Here is a 16,373-nt window from a genome sequence, read left to right on the forward strand (position 1 = left end):
AAAACTTTTAAAGAACATATTTGTATAACTTTGTGAAGTGAAATGGAAAACAAAAAATATGAATTTTAAAAAACCTGAAAAATTAGATGATATTGTAGTTAAAATTTTTATGAGTAAAAATTTATCCAAAAGAGTTGAAAGAGACATGAATTATATTACAAGCCATTTTTGTTTATTTTTGATATTTAGCTTGACTTGGTCTCTTCTTTGGTTGGCTTCTCCTTTATTGTATTTCTTCCCTTTGAAGGTTTTCATCGTTGTTTTTTTATTTTTTCCTTGTGGAATATTTTGCCAAGAATGTTATGTAGTGCAGGCTTTCTTGCTGTAAATTCTTTTAGCTTTTGTTTATCATGGAAGGTTTTTATTTCATTTTCAAATTTGGAGCTCAATTTTGCTGGATATAAGATTCTTGGTTGGCATCCATTATCTTTTAGAGCTTGGTATATGTTGTTTTAGGTTCTTCTAGCTTCGAGATTCTGGGTTGAAAATATCCTGAGATCTGAATTAGTCTTTCTTTATAGGTAATCTGATTTTTCTCTCTTGCAGCCTTTAAAATTCTACGCTACTCTGTATGCTTGGCATTTTCATTATAATGTGTCTTGATGTAGATCTGTTGTAATTTTGTACATTTGGTATCCTGTAGGCCTCTTGTATTTGATTTTCCAGTTTATTCTTCATGCTTAGGAAATTGTCTGCTATTATTTCATTGAAGAGATTGTGCATTCCTTTGGTTTGAATCTCCGAACCTTTCTCTCTCCCAATAATTCTTAAATTTGGTCTTTTGATGTTATCCCGTAATTCTTGAATATTCTGTTCATGGTTTCTTACTATCTTCACTGTGAGGTCAACTTTATTTTCAAGATTGTATATTTTGTCTTTATTCCTGAGGTCCTGACTTCCAGGTGATCCTTGTTTGTTTGGGGCACGTTCTTCCCTTGCTTTTTCATGATGACTATGAGTCTTCCTCTTTTGCAGTGTACATCTGAGTTATGACAACTTCTGCCCTATTGTATTATAGTGTCCCTCTATGTCACCAATACCTCACTTTTAAGGGAGAGATCAATATTACAGCACTCAGTGTACCCAATGTGCAGCCATAGATCAGTTAGCTTCTATTTTTACATTTACAGTTTTGTCGCTATAATCAGAAATGATGAGTTCAGTTGTCTTCTATCTTATAGTCAATAGGTTTGTGTAATGGTTTACAGTTTCTAATGTAGAAGGCGGTCTGGGAGGTTGGCTGAGATGTTTATGAAGTAGGATATTAGAATATGGAGATATTAGATTATATGACAAGTAAGAGGGTAATCGTAAGAAGTTTACTGTTAGTAGGAGAAACAGAGACAGACAACCCATGCAAGATTCCCTGTTACCTCAGCAATAGGATAACTGTTAACACCCCTAGTAGAGATACCTTTGGTGCAGCCAGACCCACAGGGACCTTGGTGACTTCTTACCAGGTCCTCATTTTTGTCCCTTGATATAAGCGGTGATATCCCAATTTTGTGGTGGTGGCAGCCTCACGCCTATATGTACCCTGATGTTGGGCTGTGGAGCCATGCTTCAGTGAATAAGGAACCCCAGCACAGGGTGGCTCACTACTTATCTCTGGGCCCAGGACAGGCCTTTCCTCCTCATCTCCAGCAGTGGTATGGTGAGTGGACCTCTCCTCCCGATGTCTGGCATATTTACACCATTCTTGTCTTCGTACATGTACTTAGGGTAATGATGTCCATCTCATTCCACCATCTTTTCTAAACCCATTCTCTTCCCTTCCCCTCCCACCCTTTTTACCTATCTAGAGTTTGTCTTATCCTCCCATGATCCTACTCCCAGCCCCACTATGAATCAGCCTCTTTATATCAGAGAAAATATTCAACATTTGGTTTTTAGGGATTGGCTAACTTCATTAGCATTGTAGTCTCCAACTGCATCAATTTTACCTTCAAATGCCATGATTTTATTCTCTTTTATTGCTGAGTAATATTCCATTGTGTATATATACCACATTTTCTTTGTCCATTTATCTACTGAAGACCATCTAGGTTGGTTCCACAGTTTATTGTGAATTGCATAGCATCATTTCTTAAAGAGACTATCCTTTCAGCTTTATTCATTCATGGTATCCTTGTGGAAAATCATTTGACTATATATGCATGATTTTATTTCTGGACTGTCTTTTGTTCCATTTGTCTATTTCTGCCTTTATGCCAGCACCATGCTGTGTTTCAATTATTGTACTTTTCCGATGTGTTGTAACATCAGGAAGTGTGAGGTTTTCAGTTTTGTTCTTTCCAATATTCTTTTGGCTCTTTGGGATCCGTTATGGTTCCATATCAGTCTTAGCCTTGCTTTTTACTGCTTCTGCGATAATGGCACTTTGATTTTGATAGAGATTGCATTGAATATGTTGATCACTTTAGGTAGTATTGACATTTAACAATAATAAGTCTTCCACTTCACAAACGTGAAGTGTTCTATTTATTTCTGCTTTTAATTTCTTTCAGCAATGTTTTTTGGTTTTCAGTGTGTTAGTCCTTTACCTCCTTTGGTAAGCTTATTCCTAAATGTTTTGTTCTTTTCAATGCTCTTGTGAATGGGATTTGTTTTACTTCATTCAGATTATTATCACAAATATCCTAAAGTAGGTAGCTTATAAATAATAGAAACAATTGTCACAGTTCTGGAGCCTGGGAAGGCCAAAGTTAACGTGCTTCCAGAGTCATTGTCTGATGATATTGAAGGCCTTCTTCATGGTTCATTGAAGATATTTTTTTCTCTGTGTTCTTGCATAGTGGAAGGGGCAGAGGAGCTCTCTGTGGTCTCTTTTATAGGGTCATCAACCCCTTTCATGAGTACCTTACCATCCTATTTACAGTACCCCAGTACCATCACCTTTGTTATTATGTAGGCTAAACGATTATTCTTTTGCAGATCTAACATTGTGATAATAATAAATTTTGTTTATTCCCGAGAGTCTTATCTGTTATATTTCTGTTTAAAAGAAGATTGAACAATTTCCATCTTAGCAAATACACTCATTTTTTTCTCTGCCTTCAACGAATGCACTATAAATTATTTACTGATAAGTATGTTTTTTAAAAAATGTATTTTTTATGTCATATATGACTACCAGCATTGTGAGCTGAGGTTCATTTTCCTTCTTACAGCTAATCACTATCAGTGTTGCAATGATGATTGCTACACTTATACCCCCTACAGAGAAACATCTGTATGTGCACATGTATGCTCACCCCATGTTCTAGCTGTATTGATCTACAAGTATTGATTGTATACCATGCTTTTACATTTCTGTAATTTATCCTTGCCCTTTTGTTTCTACCACCAATAATACCTAATCTCCTTTGCTTGTCTTTTTATCTGTACCAACTTATCTTATACATCTACATTCAAGAATCACCTCTCTCCTGGGTGTTTTCATCACATATTTACATTGTCTTTATTAAAGCACCAGTGTATTTATGTGTATTTTATCTTATTTTGTCTGTAAATATTATACTTATTTCATAATGCCAAGATTTCCCATAACAGAATTTTAAGTACTTCATAAATCATTGCTTATTTGAGCATTAATAATACACATATATTAGATGTTTTATTGAACATTCATTAGTAAGTAAATGAATAGCTTGTGAAATCTCTTTGGTAATTTTTGTAAATAGTACTTTAAAAAGAGTATGCTTGCTTCATAAGAGTCACATTCTGTATTTTAAATTGATTGCATTTTCCAGCATTACTTCAAAGATTGGATATTCTATTTCAGTTAATGAGGTATTTTGGCCCACTATGCTTTTGTAGACCCTACACCCAGTATGCTATAAGGTTTTGGTTTGGTTACTGCTTTAGTTATGGTTAATCAGTAATTAGGGCCAGTAGTTCAATTGAAAATTGGTACAAAAGCTAGACCAAAAGACAATTTTTTTTTAAAGGACATCATAGAGCTAGTAAGATTAAAGATTTATGGGGCCAATACTCATGGAAGAAAAATCTCACAATGAGTTCACTCTTCCTTAGTGGGAGCTACTAGTTCCAAAAAAGGTTATTTTGAGATTTGAGTAGCTCCTATACCTGGGAGCTGTGTTTCAAAATTCTAGGGCCTGCCAAAGAGAAAACATGGTACCTTAAAGAACTGTAGCCTTTCTTGAAAAATTGTGCTCAATATGCGTAATATGGAATGAATTGTATTCTGCCATCATGTTTAACAACTAGAATAAATAAATTTAAGAAGAACTATACCTTTTAAGTAAGGGTAAATGAAATTAGACTTATCTTTGGAGAATTGAAACTAGTTTTAAATTACTATAGTTCTGAAATTGTCTTTTAAGAGCCTGTAAAAAGCAAATGTAAATACTCTTTAACTGAAGATTATATATAAGCAGGACTCATAAAATTTTTTATGTACAATGTCTGTGACTCGTCCAAAAATCAATATACATAGATTTTAAAAAATATGTTAAAACCAAAGATGGGAAAAAACAAAAAACAGGTAATGGAATTAGATTCCAAGAAGCTTCCATAGCTCCAGATAATGGCACTATGTAGCAGTGATTTAAAAAACTGTGTACCAGTGTGTTCAGAATGTTGGGATGGGAGGAGATTCAATAGAAAAACTACAGGAAGGACCCAAATGGAAACTCCAAAATTGAAATAAAATATTTATAATTACAAGTCTAGTAGATGGTTTTGGGGAAGGGAGGGGGCCTGGGGTAATTAATGATGATGGAATGTGATGATCATTATTATCCAAAGTTACATGTATGAGGACACGAATTGGTATGAATATACTATGTATACAACCAGAGATATGAAAAATTATGCTCTATATATGTAATAAGAATTTAATGCATTTTGCTGTCATATATAAATAAAAAAATACGTAAAAATAATAAATTAAACCTCACATTAGAGGAAATTAGTGAACTTCTCTGAAGATAGGTCAGAACAGAATGTCCAGAATGAACACTTGAAGTAATAATATATAAATTCAGGTTGAGACCAAAAAAAGGATTTAATTTCTTCTTAGATTGCTGTATTTACTAAGTCAAAGGTGCGTGTTATAGTTTGAAGAATAACTGCTAAGAGGATGTTGATAGTGTGATGAAGACGACTACCAAGCTAATGAGAAGAAAAATGGAATTAAAAAACTCAATCTGGAGTACATTATATAAGTCAACTGCATATAAATAAGAATGCCCATAAAAGATGGCAGATCAGAGGAATCTATGCTATTATAGCAGCTGCCCAAGAACAATTGAAACAACACTTCTGTGGTGGCAAACTGAGGTAGGAAGAGGGTGGGAAAATGATGGTAGGCATCTCAGTGAACTAGCAGCTAGATTAAACCGAATATACCAGTTTCTAAAATAGAAGAACCAATAATAAAGATGACAGCATTGGTCATCTCAGCAGATACAGTTAAAGCATTTGGTAAAAATCAGCATTTCCTAACAAAAAGATGTGACTGACTAGAAATAGAGGGAAACTTAATGGATAGGAATAGAGGAAAAAAACAAAACAAAACTTCAGTTCCCATAGTGTTCAAGGGTAAAAGGCCCAAAGCTGTTTCCCTAACTTTCTTTTTTTTTTAATATTTATTTTTTAGGTGTACTTGGACACAATATTTTATTTTATTTATTTTTATGTGGTGCTGAGGATTGAACCCAGGGCCTCACACATGCTAGACGAGTGCTCTGCTGCTAAACCACAACCCCAGCCCCGTCCCTAACTTCTTAAACAAAGTGAGAGTGTCTGGTCTCTTTATTTTTTATTGAACACTGTACCGAAGGTCTAATCTGAGGTAATGGTGGAGCTAATGTGTAAAAGGAATACAGATTGGAAAGAAAGAAGTAAAACTGCCCTTAGTTGCAGATAGTATAGTTTGATTGTGTGGAAAATCCAGAAAAATAAAACTTATTCGAAACATTATATGAAGTAAAGCTCGAGTGTACAAAGTCAAAATGTAAAAGTCAATTACATTTCTAAGTACAAGTAAAAAATATTAGGAATTGGGCTGAGGATGTATCTGAATTGGTAGAGTGCTTATTCAGCAGGTGCAAAGCCATAGGTTCATTCCCTAGCACCAGTAAGTAAGTAAGTAAGTAAGTAAATAAATAGCACACACACAAACTGTATCTCAAAGAATTAGAAATTAAATCTATTTTTAAAACTTCTATAATAGTATAAAAGCATACCTAGGAATAAATTCAATTAAAAATGGCCAAGATCTTTACACAGAGAATTAGAAGCATTGCATTGGGAAATTAAAGCTCTCAATATGTGGAGAGTTATACAGCATTCATGGATTCAAAGCCTTAATTAATTAATTAATGCAATTCTTCCACCAAAATTCAGCTACAAATTTAATATAATTCCATTCTACTGGGCTTGAACAAAGAAGCTGATTTTAAAATTTTTGCAGGGAAAAAAACCCTGATATTACCATAGCACAAAAAAATTGAAAAAAATAAAGCTTGATAGAGCCCGAGACTTTTTTTTCTTTCTTTCTTTCTTTTTTTTTTCAGTACTGGGAAGGAAACCCAGGGCCTCATGCATACTAGGCAAGCCCTCTGCCACTAAACTATATCCCAGCCCCTGAGACTTTTTTTTTTTTTTAAGCAACAAACTCTGCCCACGTGCCCTCCTCCCTCCCTTCCTTCCTTTCTTCCTTCCTTTCTTTCTTCCTACAACTTACCTATAATCTGTGAATAGTTTAAAAGTTTTGGTTTTGAAAAATCTTATTAAAACTGTTGGATCACTTAAAGATCTTGAGTCTGCTTGCAGTGGACTTGCAGTAGCTAAACAAAACATTAACAGAAAATGCAGCAAACTTTTGAGGGTTAGTTTACTTAATAGGATGTGTAAAAACAATTAAAATTTAACTGTAGTTTTAAATAATTTTAAGTGTATTTTAAATACTTTTCCACCTCTTTTACTTTATTATCTCTAAGTAAATGCTACTTCTGACATTAGGCATATTATTTTTTTAACATTTTTTTTAATTTATTTTTATTTATTTTTATTGGTTGTTCAAAACATTACAAAGCTCATGACATATTATCTTCCATACATTTGATTCAAGTGGGTTATGAACTCCCATTTTTTACCCCAAATACAAGTTGCAGAATCACATCGGTTACACATCCACATTTTTACATAATATCATATTAATGACTGTTGTATTCTGCTACCTTTCCTATCCCCTACTATCCCCCCTCCCCTTCCCTTTCATTTTCCCTCTCTACCCCATCTGCTGTTGCTTAATTCTCTCCCTTGTTTTTTTTTCCCCCTTTCCCCTCACAAACTCTTATATGTAATCGACACACATAGGCATATTATTAAAATACTTTTAGAATTATTTTCACCTTGGGGTGATGGTAAAAATCAGTGGAGGGCTATCCAGGAATATACTATAATTGTGTTGATTTCATTTTTTATGAAATATTTAAAGTATCATTATCATCTTTAATGAGAACTTTTACTCATTTTTATAGGGAAGAATGGACAGAGGCTATCCAGGCTGTTGCAGACAGACTGCAGAGGCAAGAAGAAGAGAGAATGAATTGTAGTCCAACTTCACAAATTGATAATATAGGAGAAGAAGAAATGGATGCTTCTACAACCCATCATAAAAGAAAGGTAGAAAATAGTATTAGCTTACTTTCCTATTAGCACAATATCTATTTCTTTGAAAGAAATAATGTTGATATTATCTCCTTTTTCATGATATCAATTCGCTAATCTCCTTTTTCATGATATCAATTCGCTGAAAGAACCTGATTAGATGTTTTTTGTTTGGTTTGGTTTGGTACTAGGGGTTGAACCCAGGGGTGCTTAACCTCTGAGCCACATCCCTAGTCCTTTTTTCATTTTGGGATAGAGGTCTCTCTAAGTTGCTTAAGGTCTTGCTAAGTAGCTGACACTGGCCTTGAACTTGAAATCCTTCTGCCTCAGCCTCCCATGCCTTGGGAATACAATCACATGCTACCACGCCTGGCCTTCAACAATCCCATTCCTGAGGACAGAGCCCTCATTATGTAATCACTCCCCCAAAGTCCCCACCACCTAAGACCATCACCTTAGGGGTTAGGTTTTAATATATGAATTTGGGTTGGAGGACTCCTACATTCAGACCATGGTATATATGGTAGATGATGGTGTATATTTCATAGTGGAGCTCACATATTTTTTCATCATTATTTATCTTGGCATGGTGGTGCATGCTTGTAATGCCAGTGACTTGAGAGGGCAGGGCAAGACAATTGCAAGTTCAAGCGTCAGAAATTTTGTGAGATCCTCAGCAATTGGTGAGACCTTGTCTCAAAAACCTAAAAGGCCTATGGATGTATCTCAGTGGTAAAGTGCTCCTGGATCCAGTCCCCAGTACCACAAAAAATACAATAAAATAGATAAAATAAAACATTGGCCACCGGTTCAGTTTTGAGGATGGCCTAATCTCTCCATTGCAAATAGTATTTCCCTCTGTAACTAGAAAGTAATTAATGTGTAGTTATTTTGGCATTACATAAATGTCCAATTCTCCACCTGCTCATTTTCCTGATGATTTTAAACTAATTAACAGTCCTTGCCTGAATCAATAATTTTTTAAGGTTTATAAAATAATGATGCATTATTCTGTTAAGTTTCTAGTCAATGATTATCCTAAAATACAGTTTTAACCGAAAGATTTAAAAAAAAAAAAAGGAAGAATGCTGAAACTAACATTTGCAGAGAGATGTCAGCCAGTTTTCCTGTGTATGCATATGAGTGTTTTTTTAACCATACAAATCTGCAATGTTTGTTACTTAAAACCAAATAAGTGACCAGCACTTTAGCACTGAATACTGACAGGGATCATGACGGAGATGTGAAAGATACCCCCTTATATGATTTTATGAATTGTATTTTCTCTAATATTTTAGAACCTTCAAAATGAAAAGTTTTCTCTTAGGATTTAGTTCTTTTTCATTTGGCATTTTATGTTGTCTTAAAAGCCAAAGCAGAATGGCTCTGGGTATACTTCCTGCATGGTGCCTTCAACTTCACTAAAGTCAGCTGGGAAGAGCAATCTTGAAAATGTTAGCTTTTTTTTTTTTTTTTTTTTTAATAGCAGCGACTGAGCCAATGAGGAAAACAGTGTTTTCTTTTCCTAGGTACTCTAGAATAAATACCAGTTTATATTTTTAGGAATTGTAAATAATGTTTTTTACTGCTATATACAATTGAAATACAACTTTCTTAATTAAAAAACGGTAGGTTAAAGTCAGATATGGTGGCACACTTCTGTAATCTCAGCAGCTTGTGAAGCTGAGACAGGAGGATTTCAAGTTCAAAGCCAACCTCAGCAATTTAGCAAGGCCCTAAGCAACTTAGCAAGACTCTGTCTCAAATAAGAGAAGGGCTAGGGATGTGACTCAGTGGTTAAATGACCCTGGGTTCAATCCCTGGTACTAAAACAAGAACAAAACTGTAGGTTAAGATGAATCTGAAGATCTGAAGACTGTGTTGAAAACAGTCTAACACGTCATTTCTCTAAATACCTTTTAGAATATGTTTGATATGTTAATCTTCTTCAAGTAGGAAACAAATATTAAAGGTATTTTCCTTGAGATTTGGCTTGTATGTGGGTATGTTTTTTGTTTTGTTTGTTATTATATTGACAGTTTTTTTGGCTTGAACTAGGCCCTCATGTATGCTAGGGAAGTGCTGCCCTAACCCAAAATTTGGTATTAGAACAGTGAATAAGAACTCTTTGGGTTGAAGTGTGTGAGTTTGAATCCTCACTCTTGAGCTAGGAGAGGTGGCTTACACTTATAAACCCAGGTACTGAGTTGAGAGGATAACTGAGTTGAAGACCAGCCTAGGCAATATTAATGAGATCCTGTCTCCAGAAATTGTAAAAAAGGGATGTAACTCAGTGATAGTTTGCCTAGCATTCACAAGCCTCTAGGCCCAATCCCTAGTACCACAATAAAACAAACAAGTAACAACAACAACAATTCTGTCTCTTCCATGTGCTAAATGTATGAACCTGGTAAACTTATACAGCACAACTTTATCCTTATGTGAAATTTTGATTTAATTAGATAATACCCTGAACTTGATCTAAGCCAAATGTCTGTGAATCTTTTCTGTTGACTTACTTTCTATTTTTTGGTTGAACTGAATATCTCTTAAGTTAGTTTAGCTCACTTTTTCTTCAGTCAAAAAGTAAAACTCTAGGTTTATCCACTTATTCAGAGATTTTTTTTAAAAAAAATCTTCTTTTCATGTGAGTAAACACCTGTATACAGCTTGAAATTTGACTATTTTTTGATGATGAATTTAAAGTCAGGTCCCAGTTAATTTCATCTTTTAAATTATAGATGAGATAAAAAAATTTAAAATAAGATACACCAGCTATAACCAGTTTAATTTTCTGAAATTCTTGAAAATCTGGTTAACATATTAATAAAATATTGTTAACACAGTTTGAAAATGGGAAATTTGTAACACCGTAACTTGAAGTTCTGTGTCTAGTGGATGGAAGGATTTTATATGAAAATGTAAATTTAAAAGAAAAACTTTAAATAGAGAAAAAAATTTGAAAGAGATAAAAGTGGAAAAATATATGAGGATTTTATTGTGGTGGTGGTGGTGATGATGATGATGATTTGGTACCAGGTATTGAACCCAGGGGCACTTAATCACTGAGCTATATCTTTAGTCTTTTTTATTTTTTGAGACAGAGTCTCACTCAGTTGCTTAGGGCTTTGCTAAATTGAGGCTGGCTTGAATTTGCAATCCGCCTGCCTCAGCCTCCCAAGCTGCTGGGATTATAGGCATGTGCTACCATGCCCGGTTTATTATATTTTTTGTTAAAAATCTGGCTATAAATGATAATAAAGGCATAATATTTTTCCTTTTTCACAATTATCAATGTGGATATCCTTATAATTCATCCTCTTTACTAAATTTCATATATTAGCATTTCTTATATGCTTATTTTGTGGTAGGCTTTGAGCACTAAGGGAAAAAAAAAATCTAATTCAGTGTTACAGAAGTTGAAAGAGCACCAGAGGGAGGGGTAGTGGACAGAAGGGCAAACTTCATGAGAGTCCTTCTCCCCTTTTACTTACTTGGTTTTGCTCAGATGAAACCTTGAGCTGTACATTATGGTTAATGAGAATACTATCTTTTAGATGTTTATTGCCATGGAACAAATTACCCCAACTTTAATGTCTTAAAAAATAGCAGTGTGTTATGATTTTCTTGTTTGGGCAATTCTGCTAATCTTGTATAGGCTCTCAAGTGGCTGCCTTCTATTGGCACATGGGCTAAACTAGAAAATCCAAGAAAACTTTCTTACATGTCAGGGGGCTTGATGGTGACTTGATTGAGGCACTTTGGTGTTTTTCCACATGGTTTCTCTCTGTTGTATCTTATCTTCCAGGGATTTTTTATGTACCCTCTCTCTCTTCAGTAGAATAGCTTAGGCTTCCTTGTAGTAGTAGAGCTAGCTTTGTAAATTTTTCCAAGAGGAGGAAGCATAAGCTGCTAGACTTAGAGGCTGGGTTTGGAACTGACAAAGTATACCTTTCATCACAGTCCATATTCAACACAGGATACAAGGATAGCACAGGGAGAGAACTGATCTCATGTTTTCATGGAAGAAGGAAGCCATCATTGGGGATTACTTAGCACAAATTGTTTGGTGGTTATTCCGTGATTTTAAAAAATTTATTATTAAAGATAAATCTTCCTCAGATTGCCTGTTATTGTCCAAGTGCCACTAGCTTTGTTACTATATTCTAAATTTGTAGAGTCCCATGTTTTTGTAGTTGAACTAATAAGTCTATTTTGTCGTCCCCCCCCCCCCACCGCTGTCTCTTTGCTGTTTATCTTTTCCTTTGTACTACAGATATTGAATAGTTACTAACATTTGGGGAAACTATCAAAATTATAGACAACAAATTAGTTTGAAAATGGATGTAGGTGTTCATTTTTTAATCTTTTAGAATGTTTATGTGTATGTACATGAAAGATATTGCTTCATGGTTTTCCTAAAATATCTTTGTCTAGTTTTGGTATCAGTCTGATACTTCTTAGAATGAACTGAGAAGTATTTCTTCATTTCAGTTTTCAGGAAGAATTTGTATAGAATTGGTATCATTTTGTTTTCATTAAATGTTTGTGAGAGTCACCAATTAAACCTTCTAGACCTGAAGTTGCTTTATTGAAACATTTTCTGAGCACAAATTCAATCTCCTTCATAAATATATAGCTATTCAAGTTATCTGTTTTTTCTCCAGTTTTAGTAATTTGAGACTTTTAGGGAACTTGTTCATTTCCCTCAGTGTCAGTTTTATTGTCATAAAGACATTATGTTCTCTTGTGTTCCCTTTAATATCTGTAGTATCTGTAGTGATATTACTTCTCTCATCCCTGATATTGATAATTTGTGTATTCTCCTTATTTTCCTAACCAGTCTGACTAAAGGGTATCAGTTGTTATTGATCTTCTCAAAATCCTTTTGGTTTCATTGAATTTTCTCGATTGTTGTTGTTTTAAAATTTTAATTCATTACTACTCTGATCATTTCTTCTTATTATTTTGGATTTAATTTGCTTTTTTCCCTTGTTTCCTGAGATGGAAGCTGAAGACGTTGATTTGAGACATTTCTCACATTTTCTTCAGATGGATGGTAAATAGGAAAAAAAAAGTTATAAAAGACACTAAAATATTCAATGACTTCTGTTTGTAGGATAAAACCCAAGTGCTTAACATGTTATTCATAATGCTCTAAACTGAGTTTAATTTTAAGAAAGTAAATTTAGCATACCTAGTAACCTTCTTTTGCATCCAAAAACCCTTTAAAATAATAGTAATTTCAAATGAAGACAAGTCCAAAAAAATGAAAAGCTGAGTGGGGAAGACAAACAATTTTTAAAAACTTGAAAGTTTATGGAAGAATGTTGAACACAGAAGTACACACAGAGGAGACTGTAGAGAGTAAGTGGTCGGTCTGCCCATTGAAATCTTGAAGATCACCTGATTTAGAAATAGGAATGAGACATGAAATTGCAAACAAGAAGGTTAATAGCTCTTCTGTCTGCCTGCCTTCATGGTCTTAATTGTACCAGTCACTTTTTCAGAAGTTAAAACGGCTATCTTAGATTTCTTTTCACTAACGAGGGTTGGTCTCACCATTTCTTCTAAAAATTTTCTAGATTCCATCCTTATTTTGATGAAATACATTCTTAAATAACTTATTCAAAAGTGCTGCTTCCTTAGGCATATTGGAAGTATTCATGTAGGACATTTTGTTTATCCCATTATCCTAGGGTAGCAGCACCACTAAATCCTTGAGACCTTGAAAAAAAATTTTTAATATTTATTTATTTACTTTTAGTTTTAGGTAGACACAATATCTTCATTTTATTTTTATCTGTTGCTGAGGGTCGAACCCAGTGCCTCCCACATGCTAGGCGAGCGCGCTACCTCTGAGCCACAACCACAGCCCGAGACCTTGAAAATTAATGAAATCATTTTTCTCCCTATGCTCTTTCACTTAACTGATAATTTGATTGACTATGGAAGTCTAGGTTCAAAATAATTTTCTCCAGTAGCTGAAAACTACTTACATTACTTTCAACATTCATGGTTGTAGATAAGACAGCCAATGCCAATCTAATTCTTTTTCATTTAGGGGTGCTTAGAAATTGGCAAAATTTGTTTTTGAGTGGATATTGAAGATATATACATTTCATACTAACAGATTATCTCAAGTATTTAATATTAGATTTTTAAATTTGTGTTTTTCAGACAATGAATGATTTTGACTATTTGAAACTACTAGGAAAAGGCACTTTTGGGAAAGTTATTTTGGTTCGAGAGAAAGCAAGTGGGAAATATTATGCCATGAAGATTCTGAAGAAAGAAGTCATTATTGCAAAGGTAATTGATTAGAAGAGTTTATACTAAATCTTTTTTGCCATGAACATACAAGCTTATGTTCATTTTTAGACATACTAAAGCGTAGAAATTCCATTGAACAAGCAAAATATTGATTGTTGGCTACTGCTGCAGTAGTATCGGTTAATCAAATATTTTCAGAAATTAATAATGTTAGCCTAAATTATACTGAAGGTATTTTATTTCTGTAAGGAAATGGAGATATTAATGATATGTTTGGGAGTATTTTTACTATATATTTGTGATCTGTATCACTAATATTAATAGTGTTGTTGTTTAATATTTTTCCCCAGTATTCTGAATTTCTTACTAAATAAAAAATTGACTAGGGTAGTATTAATGGTTTTGTACTCATAACTCAGAGATTATATAACATTGAATGGAAAAGCATTCTAAGTAGATGTGAAAACACTAGAATGGTGAAACTAAAAGAAATGACTCTTTTACATTCCTTTAGAATGGCTTAATCCCCCCTCAGCTTTATTCATTTTAGACCCTTACAAATAATTAACAGGTTAATGACTCATTTCTCACTCAGAATTCTACATTGAATCACAGTTCTCTCAAAAGACAAATTTTGAAGCATTTTATAAATTGGCCCATGCTTTATGTCTTAATTCAACAAATGATACATGTAATATGATGTGCTATACTGTATTATACTTTATAGACTACTTCCAAGTATTTGCAACTATAAACCTCATCTGGAATGAATTGTTCCTTGTCCTTCATGAAACTTTGACCCCACCCATAGTTGAATATTTGCTTCAAATTCTTCATAAGTCAGTGTCTCCTATTATGAAGAACATTTACTTTGGAGATGCACAGACCTAGGTTCACATCCCATTTAATGACCTTTAACACCAATTTTAGGGAGAATACTCCTGACTAAGTAGCAGTTGGAAATATTTGGGGGTTTTTGTGGGGGAAGAATCAAATTTTCTTATCTCAGTTGGGAAGAGGGATATTTCTGACAGTCACCAAGTAAAAGGCTAAATATCCTTCAATGTGTTGGACAGCCCTTTAGAGTCTTAGTTTCTTTTATTTGTAAAATTGATAGGATAAATCCTACTGTTTAGGACTATTATGAGGATTAGGACGTGTAAAGTGTTTAGCACAGTACCTGAAACCAATATTTTCCGGAAGGTACTGTAATGTAGTAGTAAGCTCTGCCAATTACTAAATGATCCCCTAAGTACTCAACGTTTTATGCCTTAAATTCTTCATCTGCAAAATGACAAAAATAATAGTACCCACATCTTAGAGTTGCTGTCAGGAATAATTTAGTAAGTAAACATAATAGTATTTGCCATCATGAATAAATTTTATCAATTAAACTGTATTGAATTAAAATAGTATTAAATTAAGATAAACATATTGTTATAAATATTTGCTATCATTATCACTATCTGTTGTATATCAAACAATTGAGTCACTATCAGTTCTATTTTGATCCTCCTTTTATGTACTAGTCATTCTTGTACTCTATTGTTTAATTTCTGTTCATCAGACTTGAAAATATCCTATAAGACATTGTATGTTATCGCTAACTACTTGTGTTTTTCTGAGTATTTGTACAGATTTGGATATATTTGACAAAATATGGTTAGGATACTCTGATCCATATAGTTTCTTCTTGCTTTCCCCACCAAATCTGTTTATCAATTTTTTGAAAGAAAATATATATTCAAAATCAGAAATTACTGATATTTTAAGTGCATTAGTCTCTTAAATTGTGAAGTAAAACAAAAAGCATTCATTACCAGGTTACAATAATAACTTTTATAATTGACCATGTATTTGCCTTTGCTAAAGATATTTCTTTTTACAGCTTCAGGTTACTATCTAATGCCATTTTATTTCAATTAGAAGGACCTCTATCATTTCTTCCAAGCAGATCTACTGGTAAATGAACTCTTTCAGCTTCTTTTTTTCTGAGTATCTTAATTTCTATCTCATTTCTGAAGGACAGTTTTTCAAAATAAGGGATTCTTGGTTGACTCTGATTTTTTCTTTAGCACATCAACCTAATGCCTTCAGATCTCCCAAGTTTCTGGTGAGAAGTCTGTTATTGACAATCCATTGAACACGTGATAAGTTGTTTCTCTCTTTCGGCTTTCAAGTTATCTTTCAATTTTTTTTTATTTAATTGATTTTATTTTGTTTTAAATACACAACAGCGGAATGCATTACAATTCTTATTACACATATAGGGCACAGTTTTTCATATCTTTTTTGTTGTTTGTTGTTTTAATATTTTTTTTTATTTTTTAGGTGTAGTTGGATACAACACAATGCCTTTATTTTTTTTTTATGTGGTTCTGAGGATCGAACCCAGGTTCTACCCATGTTAGGCGAGCACTATACTGCTGAGCCACAATCCCAGCCCCAATTTTTCATAT

General features: G+C 33.7%; 1 protein-coding gene across 12 annotated transcripts in view; it reads left to right on the forward strand.

Annotated features, from left to right (window-relative positions):
* Akt3 (AKT serine/threonine kinase 3) overlaps positions 1–16,373 on the forward strand; it is a 267,691-nt gene that overhangs the window by 150,907 nt on the left and 100,411 nt on the right. For 11 of the 12 annotated variants that reach the window (XM_078022976.1, XM_078022977.1, XM_078022982.1 and 8 more), the window contains 2 exons: positions 7,512–7,656; positions 13,822–13,953. In XM_078022976.1, the coding sequence (XP_077879102.1) occupies positions 7,512–7,656; positions 13,822–13,953 (277 nt within the window). Of the gene's footprint in view, positions 1–5,183; positions 5,305–7,511; positions 7,657–13,821; positions 13,954–16,373 lie in introns of those variants that run through there. The other variant, XM_040277173.2, reaches the window with a different exon arrangement.

The sequence above is a fragment of the Ictidomys tridecemlineatus genome, chromosome 10 (genome assembly GCF_052094955.1).
Source record: "Ictidomys tridecemlineatus isolate mIctTri1 chromosome 10, mIctTri1.hap1, whole genome shotgun sequence".
NCBI lineage: Eukaryota > Metazoa > Chordata > Mammalia > Rodentia > Sciuridae > Ictidomys > Ictidomys tridecemlineatus.